This window comes from Sebastes fasciatus, chromosome 7, assembly GCF_043250625.1.
Source record: "Sebastes fasciatus isolate fSebFas1 chromosome 7, fSebFas1.pri, whole genome shotgun sequence".
Lineage (NCBI taxonomy): Eukaryota > Metazoa > Chordata > Actinopteri > Perciformes > Sebastidae > Sebastes > Sebastes fasciatus.
In genome coordinates this window covers 8,070,148-8,097,721 of record NC_133801.1, presented here as the reverse complement: position 1 = coordinate 8,097,721, position 27,574 = coordinate 8,070,148, and the positions used below count along the sequence as shown (strand labels likewise).

The following is a 27,574-nucleotide window of genomic DNA, read 5'->3' as shown; positions in this document are numbered from 1 at the left end:
AGCATAGGGTGTGCTTTCATCTCTCCAAGAAGCATCAGGAACGCTGAGCGAATGTTGATCACCCCACACACACACACACACACACACACACACACACACACACACACACAATCCTCTCTGCGCTGCTTAATTAGACCATTCAGCCCGCTGGCCTGTTTAGCGATGCTAATTTCCCAGCACAATGAAACGTGACGCCATCGAAACATGACCTGCTTAAAAATGATAATTACTGTTTTCATTCCTCCACAGTCACATCCCCCCTCAACAGAAGTACAACAAAAACATCTCTACTGGCGTGCGTCCTCTGTCTTTATCAAGACTGAATTAACTGCAGCGCCAGCTCCTGTTAAAAAGGTTGAAAGTCGACTTTACCGTCCCTTTTCCTCCCTTTTTCCTACGTCCACTTCATCCACACCAGTCTCTTTTATGTCTCTCTACATGTTCTTTAGTTTTAAGGTATTTTTCTGGTCTGATAAATAAGAGATACATCAGCAAGCTTCAATTCCTTTTGTAAAATTCTTCTTTTGAAATAAAATAACAACCGTGGAAGGATATAAGTAATGTTTCTCTTCAACCGTGTCGCCCACAAAATTACGTTCCCATACAACTAAAACTGCATCATATTTTATGTAGCGTAACTTTCATTTACGGTCGCTCCAAATATTACATCACCAACGCTCAGTGTACTTCGTCACACGCTGCGACAAAATTAGTTTCCTTCCAAACATAACTGAGAACAATTTAGTTGTATGGGAACGTAATTTTTAGGAGACAGGGCTGTTCTCTTTGTCCCTCTCTGCGTTCAGTCTTCCATATCTCTTATGTTCATCTGAATAAAGAGTGTTATTTTCTTACCGTCTGGTTGCCCCATGAGTCGGCATCCAGGCTAAAACAGGGCGTGAACACGTACAAATATTACACTGAAGATAAGTAATGTCCATGTGTAAGCAGTGATCTGTACACTGAAGGGAAGAAATCTTCTCTCTGCTCTGCCACACACTGAGTTTACAAGCAAATATATATACACACAGACACATCACTTCTCATAATCACTGCTATGCTGCTGGTAATCTGGGGGCCAAAGGCAGTTAGGCGTTCCTGTCTGTTTCTCACACACACACACACACACACACACACGCACACACACACACTCAGGCGTGTGTGTAATGCAGAGTATTCAAATGAAACAGCTCGAGTGGCTTTACTCATTTCTGGCATGTGAGGCACGCGTCCTCTGCCAGGCAAACGCACACACACAAAAACACACATACAAGCCCCTCTGCAGCTCGACGCACCCACACATGTCGAGGCTTGCGCCAGTCATTTCTGGGCAGAGCGCCACCTGACTGGCACCTGGCGGACAGCAGGTGTGAACGTGTGTGAAGGGGCAAAAGCTAGCCGGTGTGTAATATCCCACAAGGGAGGTGGAGGGTCGTGTTATACGGGACGGGGTGCTGGTTGGGGAATACAGGATGCCCTGTAACTGCCCTCATATGGTTTGGGACAGCAGGGGAGGAGGAGTGAGCGAATAAGCATCTGATGCCAAGCCACAGGGGAACAACGCAGAAATGAAATGATGTCAACGGAGGGTAAGGGGGACAAGAAAACTGACTGGAAGAAGTGGACGAATGAAGGAAATTAGTATATAACCATAGACTGTATATAAGATGTGGACGTAGTCATCATGACGTCACCCATTGGTTTGTGGACTGCCGTTTTGAAGCCTCGAGTTCTGCATTTTGACCGTCGTCATCTTGGTTTTTTGAAAACCAGAAGTGACACGAGAGGATAGAGCTAAGTACAACCGAACGCTGAATAAGAAATTTTTTTTAGGCAACCAAAAATTTTATGATTAACTTTCATGAACTGAAAACACAGACAACTCCCAGACCGGACAACGCCATGGTAGCGACCTGTCAACCACAATGCAGCAACGCCCTAAAGCATCCCCTGCTTTATGGTCTACTTGACTCTAAATGGGACCATAATTTACTAAATGAACATCATGCTGTATTGAAGAAGACTTGAAACTAGCGATTGAGACCATAAACTCATGTTTACAATGTTTACTGAGGTTATAAATCAAGTGAGAAGTAGCCCCCTGCTGGCTATTAGAGAGAATGACAGTTTAAGGCACTTCAGCATTGGCTTCACTTTTAAGACCCGGAGGTTAACCACTGTTGAAAACTGACTGGAAGAAGTGGACGGATGAAGAAATGACGTGAGAAAATTAATCAATTATCTTGTTGATCCTCCATTAGTCATCCAGTTCTAATATAATAGAAATGTGAGGGGGTTGTGTGGTTTGGCAGCAAAGTTTAACAGGCCAAAAGACCAGAAGGATAGAACAGAAAGAAAGAAAGAAAGAAAGAGTAACAAACCAGCAATATCGAGAATAAAGAAACTAAAAAATCCACTTCATGCTGAACAGCCAAAAGGAGAACGTTTCTATTAAATCAACAAACTCAGATGATCCATTTACATCAATTTGAAGATCCTTTATCCTTTTATTGAGTAAATCGAATTACTTTAGAGCATATTTTCACGAGAGAGAGAGAGATTTATCTGTACTGTAGGTTGACACTGAGATTAATATAGAGTGTAATTACATTTATCGGACACATTTTCCATTTTGGAAAGTGACAAGAGAGGTCGAGCACTTAAATGTTTCAGGTTAAATATAGAATTGTAAATCGGTTTGGATGTTCAAGACAAATGTCTCTTTCACTGTAAGATTACATTTTCCATTCAACGCTACGGACCGAGTCAGAAAAACAGAACCTAAATTAATCACCACACCAACCACTTCAGCACCACAACACACACATTCACAGGTATTTATTTAGTGATTGTAAAATGTTGTTCCACATCACCACAAACTATGGATGTAAAGCCTGAAGAGTATATCCTCTATAACCCTTATTAAATCATTACCTATGTTGATTAATGTTCTTAGTGCCTTTGTGAAAAGCATTAACCTCGACTTTATTTTACAAGGTAGTGTTTATGCTAATGTTCCTCCATAATTACTACCCTATATTAAACGGTTATGCTAATGTGGTTATTAACTCGGCAAGACACACCAGTTAGTCCATTAGCAACTCATATTTTTAACTCTAGTGTCAAAGTTTCCAAAGATTTTAAAAATACATGGTGTAAAATATGTATATATTGAATGCTTTACTCAGTGTAGGTAATGCGTAGCTTCAATGAAGTGTTGGAACAAGTGGATATAAAGAGGGGAGAGAAGTGGAGGAGTGAAATGAGGAAAAAGAAAAAAGGAAATGAGGTGAGAAAATTAGTATTGTGACACACTCAATTAACCTGTTCCACAGCCATCAGTCATTCTGCTTTAATTAAATGGAAATATAACGGGGTTAAGTGGTTTGACACAAAGTTTAACAAAGCAGCAATGTGAAGTTACTGGACATACTCTACTGCCCCACAATGCATCGCAGCTCTTCAGACTAATGTACTAATGTACAGATAATGACAAATGATGGTGAGTGACGTTAAGGTGGAGTTAAGAGGAAAAGTGCCAGAACTCACGTATATAATGTACTGTAGCCCGGGGCCCACTGACAGGCCTCATTTTTAAAGCTAGAGTGAAGGTACTGGCATCATATGAAATTAGAAAACGTAAGGAATCCATTGGTATCAATCATGTAATAATAGCTTGTCGCGAAGCAGGTTAAATAACGATCCAAACTTGCGCAAGATTTTGGTGAGGAAACACTGGCTTGGCCATTTTCAAAGGGGTCCCTTGACCTCTGACCTCAAGATATGTGAATGAAAATGGGTTCTATGGATACCCACAAGTCTCCCCTTTACAGACATGCCCACTTTATGATAATCACATGCAGTTTGGGGCAAGTCAGAATCAAGTCAGCACACTGACACACTGACAGCTGCTGTTGCCTGTTGGGCTGCAGTTTGCCATGTTATGATTTGAGCATATTTTTTTATGCTAAATACAGTACCTGTGAGGGTTTCTGGACAATAAAAGTCATTGTTTTGTGTTGTTAATTAATTTCCAATAATAAATATATACATTCATTTGGATAAAGTAGCATATTTGCCCACTCCCATGTTAATAAGAGTATTGAATACTTGATAAATCTCCCTTTAAGGTACATTTTGAACATAAAAAATGTGAGATTAATTTGAGATTAATTTCCAATTAATCATGGACAATCATGCGATTAATCGTGATTAAATACTGTAATCGATTGACAGGTGTAGAAGATACCTGTGGAAAGTGTTTCGTTCATTTGCACAGACAACATTAAGTCCATAAGAGGACATAAGAATGTGACCTGAGCCAGACTGAAGTGAAAACAAGTTGATAATCCTTCTCTTGCTGAGCAGCACAGTGTGAAATGAACAGAAATGTGGTAGTAAACACTATTTGATGAAGAGACACATTAGGGTGGAGACATTACCCAGCATGCAACGAGTAAAGGCCTTGCATGGCTGTGACCTCACCACGCACAACAAGAACCATCTGCACGAGTAAAAAAAAAAAAGAAAAAGACAAGAGGCAGACCGAGGGGGTGGACTGGCAGGCACGCAACATCAAAATAAATCTATAAATCAACGGCACAAATGAAGTCCCGCTCTCGTCATAAACCCACGCAAAAGCACTTCAGAGCAGACTACACAAACAGGAGGCCCACCGCCAAAAAAACACATAGTTGTTTCGCATCCAGCGTTTGAGTTAGCAGCCATCTGGAATGCATTGTTGCAGAGGAGATGGCAGGAGAGACGACTTACGATCATACGATGTTATGTCGTAGACTTTCAAGTCTGCTCACCCGAGCTGACCTCCCTTCATCGCCGCTTCCTCCCTATTCCTCCTCTTCACTGGTGTTTATACTCCGGATCTCCTCTTTTGCTCTGTTCTTGTCGGACGCAAGAATGGCTCCTGAAGCTGAATGTCTGCAGCGCTGGCCATGTGAGGAAATGGGTTTCACAGGGATGGATTTTAGCGAGAAAGGTTCGCCTACGCGTACAGACTAATAAAATGTGGGGGAAAGTATCCAACATTTTGCTGCGGCTTGTTAAGTTCGTATTAACTGTTAGTTGGTTGAGACAATTATCATTAACAATGTGTGTGTTTAATATCAGTAACATCACTTTCTTAGTTTGTATTTAAAGTGTTTCACAGTTAATATTGATGTCATTCTGCGTTCGTACGTGTGTCTGTGTGTCACCTCCACATAATCTATGTTAAGACTGCATGAACTCATGTGTGTCCAGCTGTGTTGTGTGCTTGCCAGATGTGAGTCTGATTGATATCTTTGGCACTCTCCCACTCTTTCACACACACTAATGTACGCACACACACACACACACACAGACATATACACAGTGTTCCTCCCTGATCCAGATGTTCTGTGTTCAACGGCGGCTCAGAGATTTTGGCAAAACGGGACACACTCCTCCCTCGCACTTCTTCTCAACCAGATGCTCGCAGGACACACCTCGTACACGGAGGGAGGAGGAGTGATGTTGCCTCACACACACACACACACACACACACACACACACACTTGCACTCTCACGTAACACAAACACACACAATGAGTCATTGCCACCTCGCATTACGGTAAGCCATATGTCTGTGGAGCTCCGGAGAGACTAGGAGGGGACAGCGAGAGGCAGAGCAAGTGTTCAACAGTGTGTGTGTGTGTGTGTGTGTGTGTGTGTGTGTGCGTGTGTGTGTGTGTGTGTGTATGTGTGTGTGTGCAGGGGATTGTCTGGGCTTAGTCATTGAGCTGACCACTTTATATGGACACGATGTACCTCTCTCCGTTTCCTTCTCTCTGTTCTGTTGTGACTTATTGGCTAAACAGCTGAGGAGCTGTTGTGTTTTGCCAAAACCTTCAGTGTGACTGACGGTCAGTAAATTTAAAGTGGAGAAAAAAGCCTTGAAGTTCGGTATTACTACAGTTACGTACAGTGCAAAGTGATTGTTCGGCATACAGCTTTATGGCTTTGGCTAATTTAAACCATTTATAAACAACCATCTGACAAGCATCAACACATTTAGCAGCAAACCAAGTGAATTATTTCTCTATTTTAGAGTTTTTGCTCCAGACAGAAGCAAAGGAAATATAGTGACATCGTTTTTATTCTTGACATTTCTTCAGCATATTGGCGACACACACTGCTGCTGACATGTCACCAACTTTGTGGCCATGAAACTGAATTTCTCCACCCTACGATCAGATGAGAGTTCTTCTTTCTGTAATATTGTTCACTTTTCTGGGGTAGTGTGAAAAAGTTACAATAATTTGGCAGTAGTATTTTTAGGGTTTTGAATGTTACATCAGTACTTAAATATAAAGCCTGGACTAGGTTTGCTGTGGCAGTTGGTGTTACCGGTACATACACCAATTACATTTCTTGCCCACCGCCCGCACCGTTTTTTTGCTTTTTTTTTAGAAAGACATAAAACCCCTTTAGTTAATTTTTGTATATCAGTGTCCACATTCATCAAATAAAAAAATCTAATTTGTTAAATACTTAGCGGTTATCAATACATAGCTGACAACGAAGGCTACAAACTGAAAGTGAAAGTGTCTGCTACATACGGCGTCTCGGCTCAGAGTAGCAGGAGTCAGACTTCACACACTTCTTGACAGACAAGACGATGGTGGAGGATTTTGTGACAAAGCAAAAAGCAAAAGTATTTGGGCATATTTCAGATTCAAACCCAATGCTATTAGGGAAGCATTAATCTGAAATCTTTTGGTAAGAAGCCGTGAGGAGGACGGAGCGGTCACAGCCGGTGTGCGTGGCGCAGCGGCGGCAGGTGGAAACCTGAAGCCCCGCAGCAAAAGCTGGACCGGAGAGGCCAGACACACAGTCATCCAACGTCAAAGTATGCGCTCTACACATATTGAGCGTCGATTTCCTCACCGTAAGGTGCTGATTGTACTTCTGTTTTGAGCATTTGTTGCTGGTTCTGGTGTTTTTCTAGAATAAAAGTCTATGAAATTCATTAATTTGTTCAAAGTTCACTTTTCTTCACATTTTCAGCTTCATTAACTTCTCGATAGATTATCTTTCATACTCGCCACGTTACAGACAAAAGAAGCATGTGCTCAAATAAACACACACAAATTTTCTCCATTTTACAAACAGCTTTAAATGTCACTTCAATAGTGACTCATCTCTGGGCTAATCTGAACAAACATCATTAACATCAACATTAATGGAATTAAATCAAAACCACACAGACACAGGCACATTATGCTGACACACACACACACACACACACACACACACACAGTAAACTGACCCAGTTTCTGAGCCCCGCAGACTACAACTGACACTGAGTGACCCGAATAGGGACACGACTCTTACTATCATCCCACACAGTCTCATCCTCTTCCTCTCTCTCTCCCACACACACACTCGACAAGTGACAGGTGGTCTCTGTTTGTGTGTGTGTGATTAAAAAATAAAGGAGTGTGACGTAGCGGAGATAAACCAGGGCACTTGTGTTTAGACTGAAGCCTGACCCAGGACAGGATGGCCTTATTCGTTGCAGTGGTTTATGAGACTGTATAGGACAAAGTATGAAAGTGAGAGAGCGTGTCCCTTCCTGGAAATAACTTTAATATATACTATAGGGTGTTTTTTTGGCAGTCAGAATGCACCACAGCAGAACCATTGCTACATACACAGATGTTCACATAACCCACATGCATAATTCAGTGTGGATTGAAACCCTTTCTTTCTTATCGCCAGAAGAGAATATTGATATCAGTTGTATTAGTGTTCAGCAGAACTGTAGACTTGAGTCAGACTAGAAAATAAGAAGTTGCGCCTTGACTTGGACTCAACTACTGTGAGATTTGAGAATCGCTAAAGACTTGACTTGATTGTGCAAAAATACATAAGACAGCTTCAAGCAAGCCTTGTAGCACTGAATATTTGATTATTAGCTAAATAATTATTCAGCAATATAAAAATGCTTTTGACACAGCTTTGAAAGGAAAATGAAGGCTGGCCCACACTAAAAGATTCTCCAGATCTTACGTTAAATAAACACTCATGTTGTTGCAACAAATCAACATTGGTCCTCCATTTCTGAGGTTTATCTTACTACTACTTTATGCTTCACGTTTTGCATTAGCTCATGCATTAGCCGCGGCCGTCATGACGGTGGTTGTTTTCCTTCATTCTTCAGTCAACTTGGTTCTTAATTGGCTATCGTTCTTTCCCACGCGACTGCGTCATCGGGTGTCCTTTGGGTTCCCCACACACAACATATCGATGCGGCCAGGATGGACTTCTGAGCCGATCAGGGATGTAAAAAACACTCTTAACATACCTCACACCACAGGAACATCTGGAAAGATAATCTTTAAGGCCATCAAAAAATTGGGGCTTTACTGACGATTGTCGGGAGGGGGAATCTGGGCCAAAATCGTCTTGATTCTCGTGCAGTGTGTACCCGGCATTAGTCAGTAGTGAGTCATTTTAGCCTTCAGGTTTAGAGATCTGAAATATTTACATCTTTATTTGCAAATTGCCAAAAAAGACCTGCAACTAAATGACTCAGACTTGATTTGGACCTGCCCCCCAAAGGGCTTAGCCTAGCTTAGCAAAAGGTCGTGTCTATATTGTACCCCGCAATTTGCAAAACTCTCACGAGATGGTTAAGATTAGGCATTGACCTGGAGGTTAGGAAAGGTCGTCGGGCAGCAAGTCTCACAAGAGTTTTTGCAATTGATGGGTTAACATCTAGACGCGCCCTGAAAACAGAGGGAAAAAGCTTAGTTCTGTCAAAAGGTGCCTTCCAACAACTTCACAGCTCTCAATGTGTTTATAAGAACGTTTTGGATATGTTGTAAGGTGGATTTTTCTCTTGCAGGCTGCTGGAAGTTGTTAGTGTGCTAAATTATGCTAAAAGCGTTCTGGACCAAACTCTACTGAACACACAAAGATGAAATTGATATCAATGTTTTTCTCTGACCTTTAATAAGACAGCAAATAAGCATATTTGCTAAAATCAAATCTGGTCTAAATCCTGAAACTTATTTCAATCCTAAAAAGTACAATGAGATGCCTCCTGCTAAAAATAACATCAAGACACAACACATTAAAATGTAGTCTGTATCTCTGCTGCTGATCATCAGACGGCCAGACAACCACATCAGACTGGTTACAGAGTAGACGCGCGATGAAATGAAATTTTCCACGTCAATATCACAGCTGGAAAACAACACAATCCCACCAATCATTCAATCACTATGTTAATAAGTTATTTCCAAAGAAACAGGAGGAAACATAACAGGTGAACTAAAGTCATAAAGACAGAAGTGTAAGTCTATGAAACATAAATGCCCTTTGGTGCAGCAGATACAGTGAGCAAATATAAAGAAGAAGCAGCACATAGAGATCAGTGGAGAGCTGTATATGGTAATGTGTAGGTGGCTTATCAAGCAGCATACTTTTCTTTCTGTAAGTGAATAGGCATACAGCTGTATTGCATCAGTAATGGTCCTCTCTGTCAAGACTGATGTACAGTGACAGCTGAAGCAGCGCCATGTGTTTAACCATCAGCCTGGCACCCACTGAGACTATTGTCTGTCTCCCCCTCACACACCCACACACACACACCCACCCACACCCACACACACACACACGCACACACACACACACACGCACACACACGCATGCCTCAGCTTGCTCCATAAAGCAGGTCTACTCTATATAAAAGGGGTCTGTGGGTTCATATATCTCTCTGTCATTGAAAATCAGGACCAATCCACAATCCATAGTCATTTGTAATGCAGTACAGGTCAATACTGTTCAGTACAGTACATAATAAAAAATGTAGGTATGTCCTTGAATGATTTTTCATACTGTAAAATACATTATTTATGAATTCTGTTTGCCAATAGAGCATTTCCTGTAGTGTGTGTGGGGTTAATACTTTCCAAATGTAACAAAGAAAAAGCAGAAATATGACTAGAATAGAAGAGTTACACTTACTGTCTGTGTCTAACTTTATCGTCAGTAAATAATTAAACATCCTGAAGCACACCAGCAATAAGAAATGTCATTTATTTTTTATTATAATGTGAGGAAATGGCATGGCAAAGTCATTTCTCGGTACATTTGACTCAGCAAGGAGGCTGCAAACGTGACAAAAACGTGTCACAACTGAGGCTAAGAACTTGTAATGCATCGGTGACTCAAGAAAACCAAACTAAACACGATTATTTCTTAACTTTATGAATTCATTTCCAACTGCACTGATCCAATTTCCAATGACAGATGGTAGTATTTTCAGGTGGCAACTAACACTCATGATTGATATTTTCTTTTCCTGCCATTTGCTCTGTCCCACCCACCATGTTGGTCATATTGATTGTGCTGTATTTGTCACAGCAGTGTGGGAGCTATGGCTTCTCATCAGTGTCTATGAGGAAGATTAAAGGTTAGATGGATTAAAAGTAAAATGAGAGAGAGTGTGTGTGTGAGTCACATTGCCAACATGGTTACATATAGATGCCCATTACTGTAACTTGACATTGACGGGTCGGGTAGACACATCCTGTCCTTCCTCTGACCCTCTAATGCAATATGATCTTTCAGGGGGGTTCTGGTTCAGGGTGAAGCATTACAGAAAGCAGTCCTAATATAATTATAGTCTGTGTGTGTCTGAGTGTGCAGGCTGCTGGTCATCTTCCATAATGAGATTGAATGGCCCTCTGTGACTCAGGCTGCAATGCAGTGTGGGAATTTAGTGCGTTATCACAGTAACAGGTGGATAGAAGGTGAGAAAGATGACAGCGCGATGATGATCACATGACTGGACGAAGAGGTGACTCAACCTGCTGATCAGGGATCAGTTCTGTCACTGACACTTTGTTCTGAAATCAAAGTTTGTCTGCAACAAGTGACTCAAAAACAGACAGGACGGCGAGTCCGCCTCCCCACAGTGTTCAGGCAGCCTCCCACTGCGGATTCAGACCGTGCCAAAGTTACTAATGATAGTGTTTATCGCTGCGTGTGCGACCACACTCGATCGTAAACAATACAGAATTAAAGCATTTTTGTCAAAGTGTTTTGAGCCCCACTACAATGTGTGTATTTCAGTCAGTCCGTTATGCCTGCCTTCAACAAACGAGCACAAGCTACAGTCCAGTTCAGGAGTGATCAACAGGTCAGAGTATGATGCATTCACACTTCAAAAATCATAAAAGGGGTGTTCATTTGTGAAGATTATCTTGTCGAACAAAACGTGTAAGTATCATAAACGTTTGTTTGCCACAGATCTTATTTTCTGCAATAATCCAAAACCCAATCCGTACCGTATCCGTCAACCAAAACAAACCGCAGCCGGCCTAGCGAGCCGAAACTAGAAAGTAGAAATCGCCGTAGGGTCTGCATGGATCCAACCTGCACCCTCACATTTTAAATCCAAAGTGGTAAACACTACACATACTGTAAAGTATGGAAACACTTTGGGTTTCACACATTGCCAGGAAAAGCAACATTGCGGTCAAGCCAGCTGTCACTGTCATCTCTGTGGTCAAATCAGCCGACGCTACAACTGTAGAGCACCCATATACTGACATTTATGTTAAATACATTCAAACGTCCCCGATGGAGCTGACTATGGATGTATAAAGAGAACGGAGCTGACGGGACAGCTAGTGACAGATTTGGCAAAGTTAGCAGAAGTATACACGTGTGACTACGTCTAGTTTTCAAAATAAGGTGTTAACAAAGGAACTGTTTATACAAATTCATATATGGAAATAAGATTGATTGGAATATATTCACTAGAAGTATAAAACTTTACATGTACCTTATATTCTTATATATTAAAAAGAAAATACCACTAATTTGTGAAGGAAATTTCTTTATTCTTTGATTTTTGGGTTGCTCGAAACTTAATAAATAATGCCTGACAATGACTGATATATTCGACTTCAGGACATCTCTGACTACATACATGCTGAAAATCAAACATTTTACTGTATTAATTTAGATATTTCCCAAAGTAAAAGTCCCAGGAGGTGTATGATTCAACTTTTTCCAGTGGTCTAATGTTAAAAAAGTTTTTTAAAAAATCGCAATAAATCGTAATATCAAATAGCAATACTTTAAAATCGCAAAACATATCAAATCATCACCCAAGTATCATGATAGTATATCAAATCAGGAGATAGGCGTATCTTTCCAGCCCTACTGGATTGCACGGAGCAATGCACGCTGTGTCATGGTGAAGATGATGTCACGGCAGTTACGTGCTATGTCGCTATGACGATCAGGTAAGAATCCTGCCTACATCAACAGGGACCTATCCGCAGTGGAAAACAAAACTGAGAAAAGCACCTAGTACCAAAAGTGGGTGGAGTTGGGGGGAACCATGCAGTGGAAATGAGGCATTAGGCAACCTTGAGACAAGATAAACTCTAAGGAAAGTACTTGGAATGAAATGAGATGTCAACACTATGAAGACGGATTGATCCAGGAAGCAGCACAGGTTTCCAGAGCCGACTCTTGTCATGGTTTGACTGTAGCTAATGGAGATTTAGTGACAATCACACTGTTAAACTGACACTTAATATCATGCTCAAAGACACTAGCACATGTGCACATGTAGGAGCACACTATCCTAATTTTTTTACATACAATTCTCACAGTGGACACATCATGTTCTCGCTCCTCCCGCCTCGCTCATTCAAGGAACAAATCGAATAAGGGGAGCGAGGAGGGCAGTCTGGCAAAGCCGGGAGTCTGAGAAAACATCCTGCAATTAAAATTATCTGCTTCCCGGTCTTTTTCTGCAAATAGGATTTAGCTGGAAAACTTCAAGTGAAATTGTGTTAGCTTTGCAGAAAGAGAGAGAGAGTGTGTTGGTGCAATCACACGTCTATACACACATGCACCGTCACCTCAACACCAGGAGACACACACATACACACACACACAGCTCCCACACCTATTATCCTCTTCCTCCGGGCTTATCACGGCGCTTTGTCACTGCCCCTCCTGCTACTGTTTCAATTCCCGCCCACCCAAGTTAAGCCTGGAGAAGATTGTCTATGTATATGTGTGTGTATTGCTTGTGTTTGTTTCTGCAGGGAAACTTACATCCGCTCTCTTTTTTGTAAGAAAAAGTATTCTTGTCCTTCAGTGTATACATCATGGCATGCATTGCATTTGTGCACAACAGTTTGTGCATGCTTGAATGTGCTCATACCTGTGTGTACATGCTCGTGTGTGTGTGTGTGTTTGTTTGAATGGGTTCCAAGATACAAAAGAGAGGCAGATTAACATAACAATATCCAAATCCCTCTCTGCCCTTGGAATAGCAGACAAACAGGGTACGGACCACGCTTTGGCTTAATGTGTGTGTGTGTTTGTGTGCCTGTATAAGCACTCATGTGTCTGAATCCACGGCCAAAAGCATGTCCATGTTTTTGCATGCAAGCGTGTGTCTGTGATGGGAAAAGTGTGTGTGGAAGCTAATCTCAACACAGTGCAGCCAGGCGTGAAGTGGAGCGGTCTAGTCGATATGCTCCAGTATCATATTGTCATGCTGTGTTCCCACTTTGTATTCCCTCCTATCAGTCTAGACCAGCGCCGAAGGCCGGGCTTATCAGCTGTGCTACGCCGCTGATATGACAGTAAAAGTGCTACGGCACACTTTCATCTCTAGGGTGAGAGATGAGACGCACAAACCAGGGACATTATGGAATAACTTTAAGTTCATTCCAGGCAGGAGGAAATTCACACCAACGCTCCAAAACTCCATATTTGCCGCTAGCCGTCACATCTTTACGGACACTGCTTTAAAACAGGGGATTCTTAAATGTATTACTCAAAGGTCCGCATCAGATTTTCATTCAAGGTCAGAGGTCCGGAACGATTTGCGATGACAAAATAATATTTAATCAACTCGCTTAAGACCCGCCGTACTCTGCCTATCGGTAAGCTACTCGTCGCAGTTAATAAATGTCACATCTCTTGTGATTGGGCCAGCACCAAACCGAGGCATAATTCATGCTTTAGGAGCTGATAGCAAATTCTCCAGTTTATAAGTTAACTCGACATCAACAACAACACTCTCCAGCAGTTAACGTCGTCATGACAACGATATCAAAGATAGATAAATAAGCCACATTAAAACCATGTTCATATGGTGACAGGATGGCTGTGAATGACCTACAGCTACACGGTATATTCAACATCCATAACAATTTATTGATCAATAGAAATTTTATCTCAACATAGAAAACGTTACACTTCATAACCTATTGTATTCATAATTCTTGTTTTCATAATTCGAGGTATGGGCTGGGTCTGGATTCGCTTGCTGTTCGGTCTGGATGCGGACCTTGAACCAGACTTTGAGAAACCCTGCTTTAAAACATAATAAAAACAAATGTGGAACACTGTGGACTTGGACTTAGTGACATTCAAGTTTACTTTAGTGAGCTCACAAACAAAAAAAGACTTTACACCACTTTAAACACAATGCCACTTCAGTCAAATGTTCCCCATCTGAAGAACCTATTGTTGCAGCTGTAATTTCTCAATGTCTTGTCAACCCCACCCTCCAGCTTGAACTGTGCAGATTTTACGTCAGACTCTTGGGTCAGAGAAGAATGCCAAGCGACCCGGTGTGGCTCTGCAGCCTGCATTCAGAAACGCTGAACTCCCACAGTCAAACAAAGCTTTTTTCTGCTTTCTTTCCTGCCTCATTATGCCTGCTTTCTCAGGTCTCTAACCTCTTTCTCTTCCCATTTGATCTCTAATGTTAGCACAAACCTGCAAAGTACATTTGATATTCTAAAAGGCCAGGTGATGATAGAGACCAAGAAACACAATTTTCTTTTTATCTCCTGCTTCCTCTGCTGAAAATGGGAGGAAATTACTATTTTCTCCATAATGAATCTACTTTTCTTTGGCTTTTTTTCTCTCACACGCTCTCCTTCCTCATCCCATTTAGTCACCCTTCCTTTCTCAAACTCAACTTTCACTCTCACACCCCTCCTCTCATCCTCTCCCCCCTGTTGAGTCTCCGTCTTGCTGTTCTTCGTTTGTCCTCATTTCACTCGTTACATCGGTCCCTGTCGTCCTCAGTGTTCTCACACTTTGCCTCGTTCTCTTTCTTTTTTTGCGACACACACACGAGAGATCCGTCCTTCTCAATTATCTAACTATCATGGCAGAGAGAGCAGCGAGCTTGGGAACTCAAATCTTTATGTAAAAAGAGTGCATGGCAGGTGTACATGCACACAACATATCTATATGTGCACACAAAAACACTAACGCTATGCACGAAAACAATGTTGGGTGTTTGTATCAATGCAGCAGGTTTAATCTCTTCCATATGGGCATGGGGGCTAATGCATCTGCTAAGGCTATTAGCCGCTATGAGCCCTGTGGATACAGGCTGGACTGGACCTATTATCACTTTGGCAGTGACTGAAAATACCACCGTAGCCAATAACCCAACAACAACAACAACAACTATCACTATCACAAAAACCCCACATCTCCTGTTGACCTCTATAGAGCTTGCAGATGTCTGCCGTGTTGAAACAGGGTCAACTTGATGGACAGAAAAAGAGGTGAGGCTGAGAAAAACAGCCCGAGGTACTAACAGTCGACCCAGTTTGAAACCAAAATACTCCAAGGTGCACAATCACACACAAAAATGCAGAAAACGGATAAATGTATGCATAAGTACATATGCTTACACATGTAGGAACTGCCAGGTGACATCCAAAACAAACACAACAACCAGCTCACACCCCCTTCTCTGTATTTGACTCACCTGAGTTCGATGGCCTCCCCCATGTCGCCACAAGAACTCATGTCACACAGCAACGACAGCAGATGATGCAGAGATGACAAGCTGAGAGACTAGCGGCCACAGCAATAACAACAGCACAGGAAGAAGAAGATGAGAGGAGCGAGAGGAGAGCATGTGATGATATTGCGCTCAGAGTGAGGGACAGAGAGGAGAGGGAGCGCAGAGCGAGAGAAACTGAACCACACCTCTTCTTAAGGGATTAACTTGGAAAAAAGGAGCTCTGACACATTCGCAAAGACACGCACAGTGATGCACCCAAACACAGTCAAGCTGCCCGGCGTGGACGAGCGTCTGGTACACAGATACACACAAACAAATACGCTGCAGACTCACGCATGTATGCTCACAGCTGCTCTAAAAATAAAGACAAATCAATGTTTGATGCACCAAATCCTGAGAGTGAGGAAAGAAGGGAGTGGGAGGATAGAAAGAGAGAAAAGGGGAGGGGGTGAGTGAGCGAGTCATGGCTGGTGGTGACACAGTTTTCTCTCCATCTGCTATGGGCGCACTGGTCAAGAGTGCACTGGGGGAGAGGGCAAGAAGTGGGGCTGGAGCCTGGGGACAGGCGCTGGAGCTGGAGCTGGAGCTGAAACTGGGGAATAGATGTGTTTAACGTGCGGACTGGAACTCAGCCTAGTAGTATGTTTCCACAGGGGCGTTACTGGACATGAAGGAGAGTGCTGCTTTCCCAGTACTGGATGCTGAAGGGCAGGCCACACAAATACAGCAGTCAATGTTCCCAACAGATGGAAACCTTCACACCACACCCAATGAGCACCTGGTAGTAAGAGCGGACCATGTTTTGAGTATTCTGTTGGTTCCTGTTCCAGATTTCAAAGCTGGGAAACATTTGCTGGCCCAGCTGGAGAAACCAACTTCCTCTGAACATTTTGGAGTAATCTGTGTCTGAAACAACCCGGTCTCCTTCAAAATTACATTCCCATGCAACGGAAACTGCATTCTCAATTACGTTTCGTGGAAAACCTATTTTTTTCTCAGATTGCGGTCGCAGTTTTAAACAGTTTTAAAAGGGACTCAATGTAAGAATCACAACAGTCCTGTTGGTCACGCTTGTGCTCGCACTACGTAGACGCGATCGGTCAAAACAGTGAGGCGACACACACGAGACTGAACGTGATTGACAGAAATCATGTTGATTAACGTTAGCAACATTAGCCAGCTAAAACCACAATATCACGATGTTGATCCTAGTGTTAACTTTTCCTGCTTCAGCCTTCCGACAGTGGTCAGAGGGAGCAGGGGAGACACTGTAGTTTGGTCTCCTGGGCCGGAGTCGATAACGTAACTCGCTCCGGAGTTAAACCCCGTCACTTCACTCAGCAGCAGGGAAACAAGACATGGGAAATCCCCCTTGGTCTTGAGGAGCTGCAGCATTTATTTCTGCGCAAACTGCAACTTCCACTAAACATTCACTTGATATTCTCAGAGCTAAACGAACTCTCTTCTGCTCCGCTGCTCGTAATTTTCAGGAGACAGTGCTGGTCTGAAAACATTGAGGTGTTGTGTTAAGGTGCCTTGCAGTTGCTGAACTGTGATTAATTTTAGAGCTACAGTTACAGTAAATCTAGTTTAAAAGTTTGTTCACGATGGGTTGGGAGTTTCAAGAGGTTTGTGGGTCATGCTGCAAAGCCCAGATTCACACACTGTTTAGGTCAACTCTTCTACTATATATCAGATGTGGAGCACTGTCTCCATCTTGTACCATTACAGGAATGCATTGCACGGCCACAGTGAAATGGGAAATTGTACCCCCGGTAAAAATATATAATTTATGTACATTTTCATCGTGTAGCAAAAGGGGCAAAGTAGCTGATGCTTGGGTAAGAGTTGGGTCGAAGCTAAATCAGGACATCCGGTGCTCGGCCTTAAGGAGGGGCAGAGGTTGGAGGTTGAGGGCTATTGCAGGGATAAAGCTAGAGATAAAGCAAGGACTAGAATAAAGACTAAACCATGTTCTGACAGACAACAGCACTGCATTCGGACAGAAAGGGCACCGAGGCAGGGTAGTCCAGCAAAAACCGCCAAAGCAACTCAACTCAATATCATCCAGCAAGGCGGTTATGTATAGAGGGACACACAGTACTTGGTTAAGGTCTTGATTTGGTACTAAACATGTCAACAGTTATTTGAAGCACAAGACATAAAGTGTTTACAGTATTAACATTAAACTGAAACCATGATCTGTCCTTCACTCTTCACTCTCATGAATCTATATATCAGACTGCACTTTGTGGATCGTATTTCGTATCAACAGTTTCCCACCTACGCAGCCCTTTTGCACAGGTCTTTTTTTTCGTCTGAATACCTGGTAAAGACTGGATGTACAGAAAAGCAACGGCTGCATGAGAGTTGGAACTGAAAGTAAGGTTAGGTTGAGGGCCAAATACTCTTTGGGAAAGGGATGCGCTGAGGCAAGAGGGGAAGACAAGCAGAGGTCATGCAGGTTGAGGACTTGTAATTGAGCTTGAACAAGAGTGGTGGAACTCTGCTTCTAATTGTGAGCAGTTTGGGGATTAAGGGCCAACACAGCTGGAGACATGAAGGAGAAACTGAACTTGGGACTCTAAAGGGTTTTGCATGAAAATGACATTCCTACACTTGACGAGATGGTTGGTGAGGGAGGTTAAAAGGCTGAGTGGGCTTTAGGGGTGGTCGAATATACTCAATGTATTGCGACTTGTTCTACGTGGAGTGTAATAAATGACTATATCGCGAGTATATTGAGTAAAAATATTAATTGTCATGTAATATTTTTAAGTCGCTGACATGAGACTCGCTTTGGCGTTTCGCTTCTCCCGTGGCTCTCTCCCTCTCACAGACACACTCCTGGGCGAGTGTGTGTGGCGTATGAGCATGGATGTGTGTATGAGGGGTGTTTTTTTGTATCTGGAGGGAAGCAGGGAACAGGGAGAGAAGAAGTGAGAGCCTGGAAGAAGTGAAGCACCAAAGTGAGTTTATACGTGTTGAGGTCGGAGAAGGTGATGGAAGATGCCAGCCTCCACTTCGAAAAAGACGGTCAAACTAGCCCCCACGCTGTTTTACGGTATGTGTATATACTAGGCATCGCGGTAAGAGCGTCTAAGAACTGGCTTCAAAAAAAAAGCAACCAAAATAAAAGTGGTCTTCCGATGAATGTGATTTCACTTAAATTCAGTCAGCCAGTCAGTCTGTCAATAACAAATAAAGAAATAAAACAAAATGAATAAATATTAAATAATAAATCAAATTAATGATTAATTTAAAAAGCTAACGCCTGAAAACTGTAAATTAAATTGTGTGAAAAATTAGTCAAACTTATTAAGAATAAATTTCAAAAGAGTTCCTCAGAGTGTTCAGATTAGTTTACGAGAATGATCCCGCTGGTAATGAACATACAAATCAAAAGGTTAAACAAACAGTTGTGGGTACACAACTAACTAACTAGGTAAAGGTGTAAATGTACCTGGATCCAGACATTTTAGCCTTTTATCTTCCAGGCTATAGGAGAGCTGGATGTTGGTAGTTAGAGCTGAGGCTGAGCCCGGAGATGCTGTAACTCAGTGTGGTGTTAATGCTATCTCTCTCTTCTCACACATTCCCAGTCTTCCATGATGCCAGTTCATCCCCTAAGCTGTTTACCCTGTAACACCCAGAGCCAGAGATCAACAATGGATGAGAGGGAGACACGGATCAAAATGTCCTTGTTGTCCTTGTTGTCCTTGTTGTCCTTGTAGCTGACTGGCAACATTCAACCCCCGTCTCTCTTTATGCTTACTGTCGGTTGTTTCCATTTCACCCGTCTGTTGACATGAGTAGTTGACAGGTCTAACATCACTGTGATTGTGATTGTGATTCGGATGTACTTAATTATCCCGGTGGGGAAACGTGTCTGAGCGTTCATCACAGGAGACTTGGTCCAATTATAAAAAGGCACATTACATTCACAAACAACAATGAAGACTGTTACAGCTCTAGAGAGTAGACAACACCCAATGGTATTAAACATGACAAATTTAGATTTAATGAAAAAAAGAAAAGCTGAATAGACTATAAGGAGACTAAAACAAATCGCTTCCTATCACTCGATACTGCCACACAGTCAGCGCATTGTGATTTTCTATTGTTGAAAGGTGCACAGCAGCAGCAAGTGTGACATTTACAAAAACAGATAAAACCCCACACAAATGTCACGGTGGTATTAATGCTGTCAGTCTGTTGTTTTGTAAATCTGATGTCTGTAATTTCAGGCAATCATTTTATGTATCTGAATTAAATATAATTTTCTGCTTTGGCAATTATGTGATTACAAAAACAAGCTTTTAGTAATTAGTCCGACCACACCATCTGACGACCAAAGTCGGCTTATTAAGGAGAGACACCCATTATCTTATTAAATATGTGCTAATGTGCATTCATTTCCAGAACAGAAATCTGAACATTGGATAAAGCCAGGTTCAAAATTCTTGTTTTATTTTGTTGACGTATTAGAGTCAAAGGTTTTTTAAGAGGGGGATTTTGGATATGTCTTTTTATCACTCCATAAATCAGAAAATACTGCCAACAGCCATAAAAATCCATTTTTGCTATGCTTTTAGGAATAAAATGTTCTATAAATCAGGCTATGAATGATGTATGAACAAACCACGCTGTAAAAACCTTCAGAATATAGACAGGAATGAAACTGGAAAGTTTGGTGTACGTAAGTGCAACTGAAGTGGAGATTTCTGGCTCAGAGTCTGAGAAAAAACTAATTTTGAGAAAACGTCCTTTAAAGATATGCATTGTAAAATTCTATACATTTACAAGACACTACAGGTGAATAGGGTAAAATCTTTAACTAATAGCTATCACCATGAAACTTCCCCAGTTGATTACTTATATTACAACAATTAATTTTTGTATTACAAGTTTTCTGAAATGTTATGTTTAAATATGCAAATGAGGCGTTATCTAATGTTAACTTTTGGTAAATTTAGGAGAAATCTGCAGACGCAAATAGACAAAGTAGTAAAATAAACACCTAAATGTGTATTTTGGATGTTTTCTTTCCACTAGTCTGAAAGAAAACATGTTATGGAAGCAAAATAGCCTAAAATCTAAAAATTGACCAGTGTATGAAGAACACTGTTTTTCCCCTTAACATTATGAGTGAAGATAAGAACTCCTCATTTTGAGCTCCACTCCATTTCCATCATTTGTTCTGTAATCAACATTATTAACTAACGTCCTCCTCTTTTCTTTTGCACTCCTCCGGGAGTGAGATGCACAGACAGAAAGAAGAGGAGGGTGAGAAAGAAAGGAACCTAAAAATAAGTGAAGAGACGGGAAGACAAAGCCGCAGAAGAAGAAGAAGACAAAAGGGACAGAGTTTTAAACTGATCAGAGGACGGTACAGTAGATGGTACCTCTATATAGTACTGTAGAATAGCTGGTTGTCCTGTCTGTGTGTGTGCATCCGTCTACTTCACAGACACTAACATAAGCCTATTATAGTTGCTGTGTATGAAATTTGATGATCTCACCAACCAGGTGGAAGCAGACACACTTCCCGTTCACAATAAATAAGCCCTCTGGCACGTGTCTCCAGTGAGCTTTGCCACCGGTACGAACCGAAACACAGAAACCTAATCATGCTGTCTGAGTGTGTGTGTGTGTGTGTAGTGTGTGTAATATGTTTGTGTGTGCGTACATGTTAAATCTGAGACTCTGTGGTTTTACAACCACCATGCCTCAGTGACTCCATAACAGCCTGTTATTTTAACCAACACTGTCTGAATGTAGATGAGGCTCCTTTTGACACACACACAATTAATGCTGTTGCGGGTTACAAACATGCAATAATCTAACCAGTAAGCGATTTTTCAATGCGGCAGTGGCCAGCAGGGCCTCAAGCACAGACCTGCATACAGTAACAAGCAAAAACCTACTTACTGTACCACTGTACTCTCGCTGGAAACTGTAATGACACTAAAATATTCAGGCAAATCTGACTTGAAATTAGGCCAGTTTGACTTCACAACACCAGGAGAAAATCAGGTAGGGCTGCGTATTGGCAAGAATCTGGCAATACGATACGTATCATGATACAGGGGTAACAATTCAATGTTTGCAATATGTTGCAATACTGTAAGCAAGGCAATTTATTGTGATATTTTAAAATAACATTTTTGGAAAACGGTCATAAAGAACGCACCAGAAATACAGCATTTTAGAATAGGCAAAAATAACACATTTACACTGCATGCAAATAACTGCATGTTTTTGCCCCAAACTGCATGTGATTATCATAAAGTGGGCATGTCTGTAAAGGGGAGACTCGTGGGTACCCAGAGAACCCAAATCATTCACATATATTGAGGTCTGAGGTCAAGGGACCCCTTTGAAAATGGCCATGACAGCTTTTCCTCGCCAAAATTTAGCATATCTTTGGGGCATTATTTAGCCTCCTTCTTGACATGCTAGGTACGAGGTTTACAGGTTCTCTAGTTGCATATAATGCCACTACCTTCACTCTAGCTTTAAAACTGAGCTGATCGAATAGCGGTCGGGCCCGACTGATTTTGAAGAGGTTATATAAGAGGTTAATTAAAAATCTAGTGTTTTTTGGAGTATCGCATAACATAATATCGCGATACTCGTGTAGCGATATTTTCTTACACCCCTAATAGCAAGGTGAACAAAATCAAAGAGATCTTTGAAGAGATCAAAAATCGCTATCTATATATATATGCAGTTCATTTACCATTTTTACAAATTATATATATAATAAAATAAAACATAATTATTCTTTAACTAAAAATCCATATGGAAATCATGAATCTGAATCAGAAGAGAATATAATCAGGTTCACACGACCGAGAAACAAAGTTGTGTTTTCTTGTTTTCTTTTCTGTGACTCAGCCAAGTGGAGGAAATTAAAAACCAACCACTTTCTATGACATAACTTCCTGTAACATACCACATGCTTCAGGCATGCACCCAGAGCCTCAACAGTAATGTGTGTGTGTGTGTGTGTGTGTGTGTGTGTAATGACTGGTCTGTAATTCAGCAGTATTAAACAGTGAAGGATGGAGGCTATGTTTAGACTTTAACCTGATGCCAAACCCACATTTCAAACAAAGTACTTTAATACAAATAATACTGTACTTTCAGAAGAAAAAAACGACTTCTTAAACCTGCATTTTTTTGGTTTTTGGTTTTTCGGTTGGCAAATTTGAGGCAGTACATCAAGCTTTAAATACAACATTGACATATTGGAGCGGTAAATCAAAACAATAAAGTCTCAGGCCTTATAAAAAAAACATTCAGCTGAGAGACTCTAAAATGAACCTCACCCTCGTAAAACTGAGAAGAGCCGTGGATCTGTCTATGAGTGGCACTTTTCACATTACAGGTAGTCATTAAAGCTCATTTTCAGGTTCATACATGTATTTTGGGTTTCTACTAGAAGCTCTTTACATGCTTTAATGTTTTAAAAGACACTATTTTTCTCATACGGTCTGTCTGAATATACCTGTATCCACCCTCTGTCTGAAACACTCCGTTTTAGCGCCTGTCTTTTTAAGACCCCCTCCAAAAAAAGCCCAGTCTGCTCTGATTGGCTTGTGAGAAAAACATGGCGCACCTTTGCAAAGGTTGTTCTGAAGTCAGTTTGTGAGTTGGTAGGCACTCCAGCACTGAAAAAGTGACTTTTTCATGATATGTCCTCTTTAAATCCATGTGAAGATATTGATGAGTGCAGCTCCAACCAAAAGATGGTGCAGTCTGCAAAGAAATAGCTGGGTCATCTTGAAGTGGCTTTACTCTACATGCTTCGTTTGGAGATTTCATCATGTTATCTCACCGCCTCGGTGACTTCCACTAAACCAAACACAGGCTATCCAATCATCTGCTGATAAGAATCCATCAAAACTCTCTTTTTCATCCAGTCACGCTCTGTAAAACTGCACTCGGACGGACGGGCTGTCCAATAGCGGCGTGACAGCCAAATCCACTGCCTTATCCTGCACAGGCTGCTCATCGATCTCTGCCTCTGGTCAATACTACTTTCTTTTTCTTCTCTCTCTCTCTCTCTCTCTCTCTCCTCATCCATCTCTTCTCTTCTCAATGACTCTCCATCATCATATGTCTCCATTATACCCGACTTATCTTCCTCTACAGACCAACGCAAAGCCTGTAGTTACAGACAAAGCCTCATTGACCCACTGTAAGATGATGGAGGAGTATGTGAGGCACACACACGCTGGGGGAGTGTCAACTGATCAAGCTTGGGACTAGATTACATGATCAATAGCGTGACGTCCTGTAGTGTGTGTGTGTGTGTGTGTGTGTGTGTTTATATGGGTCAGGTGTTTGGAGCCGACTCGATTGCAGCAGCTAGTTTTCAAACCTCCCATCCTAACTCTCCCTCTACCCAATCAACATGGCATCCCAACTCCGTCACGCTACACTAGACGCGCATACACGCGAGGACCATGTGAATACCTCGCTGCTGCTGCTGCATGGCAACCGGATCCCATGGCAACCGATGGTATGGGTTTTTTTGTGGGCTGGGAGAGAGAGAGAGCGAGAAGGGGAAGAGGAAAAGAGGGGGGGGAAGATATTTGGGAGAAAAGCAGCAACTCTGGAAAAGAACGAAAATAGAAAGAGAGAGGAAGGCAGAGGAAGTAGTAGAGCAGCATGAACACACACTCACTTCTTTCACTGTGCTGAGATCAGACGAGCATGAGAGGAGAGAGACAGACAGTGACAACATTGTGGGTGAAAGGAGACCTCCCTCTGCACCCATCACAGCGAGGTCCTCCTGGTGAGGAGCACAGAGGAAGAGAAGACCGAGATAAACAGATATAGGGAGAAGGAAAAGTTATCCTCTCAATCATTAAGGTAACGTTTTACATTACAGCCCGCAAATTATACCGTATGTAAATACTTTATATATAAATACTTGCTGGTAGTAGTGAGCAGGGGTAACAAATTCAGGAGCAGCATGGAACTTACTTTGTAATTACGATGAAAAAGAGGTGAATAAAGGACTGTTTAATTTTACGGACCGTACAAACTGGAAGAGGAAATCGGAATCGGAAAAGTTAACAGCGTTTGGTTTGTCCGTTCTGGGCTACTGTAGAAACACGGCGGTGCAACATGGCGGAGACGAACTGCTCCATATGTAGATATAAACAGTTCATTCTAAGGTAACGAAAACACAACAATTCTTATTATCATGTGAATATACACTAAAGAAAACATACTTATGAATATTATATTCCATTACTGCCAATAGATCCCCCTAATTGTTACACACTGGTCCTTTAAATAAAAGTGGATAAAAACTGAACAACAATATTTTTTTTGAATGATGAATATCTTATTACATTATTCTTTATATTGTATGTTGTTGTCCAATACATTTCAATAGATTTCATCTGAGTATCATGTATTTACATTCAGCTTTATTATTGTTCCTGATCTGATGATACAGTATAGGACATAAAAGCTAAATGGATCCTAAAACTACATTACTGTTCTCCTGCGTTTCACTAGAACTGCAACGATTAATCGATTCCAACTATTAAATTAATCACCAATTATTTTGATAATCGATTAATCGGGTTGAGTAATTTTTCAAGAAAAAAAAGGTAAAAATTGTCTGATTCCAGCTTCTTAAATGTGAATATTTTCGGGTTTCTTTATTCCTCTATGACAGTAAACTGAAAATCTTCGAGTTGTGGACAAAACAAGTCATTTGAGGACGTCATCTTGTACTTTGGGAAACACTGATCGGCATTTTTCACCATTTTATAGACCAAACAACTAATCGATTAATTGAGAAAATAATCAGCAGATTAATCAACAATGAAAATAATCTTAAAATGCAGCTCTACATTTCACTATTTCATGCTATTATAGCGATTGCAGAACACCATTGTTCCTGGTTTAGCCTAATGCTTTGTTCCAAAGTAACAATAATACTGTACACTGTAGTTAATCAATAAGTCCATATCTAAAAATGTTTTACAATGTCATTTCATAGTTATTTTTTAAGGATATTATAATAAACAAAAAAAAATAATACCATAAAGTTGTTTTCCCCCCTTTTCCTAAATTTATTGTCTTCCTGTATTGTACATATTTATCCATTATAAGTATTTTACTGATGCCCTGTATGACAATTACACTGTAATCTGTGGGCTGTATTCTAAAGGGTTATCTAATATTCATGTACAATGTACAAACACTGATGGATGGTGCTGATAGAAAAATGTCTATAGGTACTATGGCATTAATGTCACCTATTAATGGCAGGAGGGAGAGGAGAGGAGAGGAGAGGAGAGGAGAGGAGAGGAGAGGAGAGGAGAGGAGAGGAGAGGACAGGACAGGACAGGACAGGACAGGACAGGAGAGACCTTCGTTGCCTAGGTAACAGCGCCCCTGCTGGATACTAGGAGTATAACATGCTGTCATGGTAACAGGCCAGCTGCCTGTGTTCATTCATGTTGTGTATTCGTGTGTGTGTGTGTGTGTGTGTGTGTGTGTGTGTGTGTGTGTCAATATCCAGGTCACTCTCTGTGACCTCTGACCTCTGACCTCCTGTCAGATCTGTCCAGACAGGAAGAGATTTTTGCCACATGTGTGCGCTGAATGCATAAAACATGCCGTCTTATACTGTGAACTCCATGTGAAGTCACGTTTCTTCAGCGTTGACTGTCAATACAAAGTAATTATACATAATGCATGTTTATGCATGTAAAGCAAGGAGATACAAAACCAGAACTCTAAAATCAATAAGGCTTTTAAAGCTTTTAACATCTGCCCCATCACTCTCTCTCTGTCTGACTGCCAGTCTGTCTTCGGTCTGTGAATACCTAAACAGGAAACACTTTCAAATGTTGATATAATGGTACGGAATTTAAAATATGGATCCAAAAATTTGAGCTGAAATGACGTGAGTTGCTCCTAAATGTATAAAAGTTTGCTTCAGATATCCATTTGAAACGATTTAAAGTTGTTTCGTTGCTTGTTATGTTGAGCTTGGCCACCTCCTACACACTGCAGACGGTCAAAAGCTTGCTCTGCATATATATGCATCTATTATCTATGTGTCTGTTTATCCATCTGTCTGTCAATATATCTATTTGCCTGTGTGACATCAACCATCTGCCCTCAAATCTGCAAATCTTGCAGTATTTTCTGTGCCACACAAGGAAGCAACATTTACAACAATCCTCCTTATAGCAACATCTGGTGACACTTACACTTTAAAGAAAATTGTCTCTGAAGCGTTTACAGTACGGCACAGAGACATGAGAAGAAAATTACAGTCAGTCAGTGTCATCGTTGTGGTGATAAACAACGCCAGTGGCTGGCTTTACAGTGGTTTGGGAGTTTGGGTTGTTGTGGAGAGGCGAGACTGAATGACCTTCACAGGGTGGTCGTGTCTTATCGACCGGCACTAAAAGCCCTCGCTGGTCATGCAGAAACTCAGGCCGAGGAAATGGGTGTAGAGAGTCAGGCAGACACGCAACGTGGTGGCGCTGCAGCACACGTAGCTGATATTTAGAGTAAATATTCAATAATGATCCACGTATGAATGGTCATTCTAAACATGTGTGGACTATATATGGTGAAGAGTATATAAGCCCTTTAAACTTAGATTCTCTTCACCAAATAATTTATAGATAGATAGATAGATAGATAGATAGATAGATAGATAGATAG

The 27,574-nt window shown here is 41.4% G+C and overlaps 1 protein-coding gene across 5 annotated transcripts in view; it reads right to left on the bottom strand.

Annotated features, from left to right (window-relative positions):
- The window catches only part of numbl (NUMB like endocytic adaptor protein), a 73,839-nt gene that overhangs the window by 22,566 nt on the left and 23,699 nt on the right, over positions 1 to 27,574 (bottom strand). Inside the window, exon 1 of one of the 5 annotated variants that reach the window (XM_074641326.1) lies at positions 15,821 to 16,207. The exons of 1 other annotated variant lie outside the window; for it this stretch is intronic. In XM_074641326.1, coding sequence (XP_074497427.1) covers positions 15,821 to 15,861 — 41 coding nt within the window. In that variant the 5' untranslated portion in view covers positions 15,862 to 16,207. Of the gene's footprint in view, positions 1 to 855; positions 1,063 to 4,814; positions 4,989 to 15,820; positions 16,208 to 27,574 lie in introns of those variants that run through there. 3 more of the 5 variants (XM_074641327.1, XM_074641324.1, XM_074641325.1) reach the window with 3 other exon arrangements.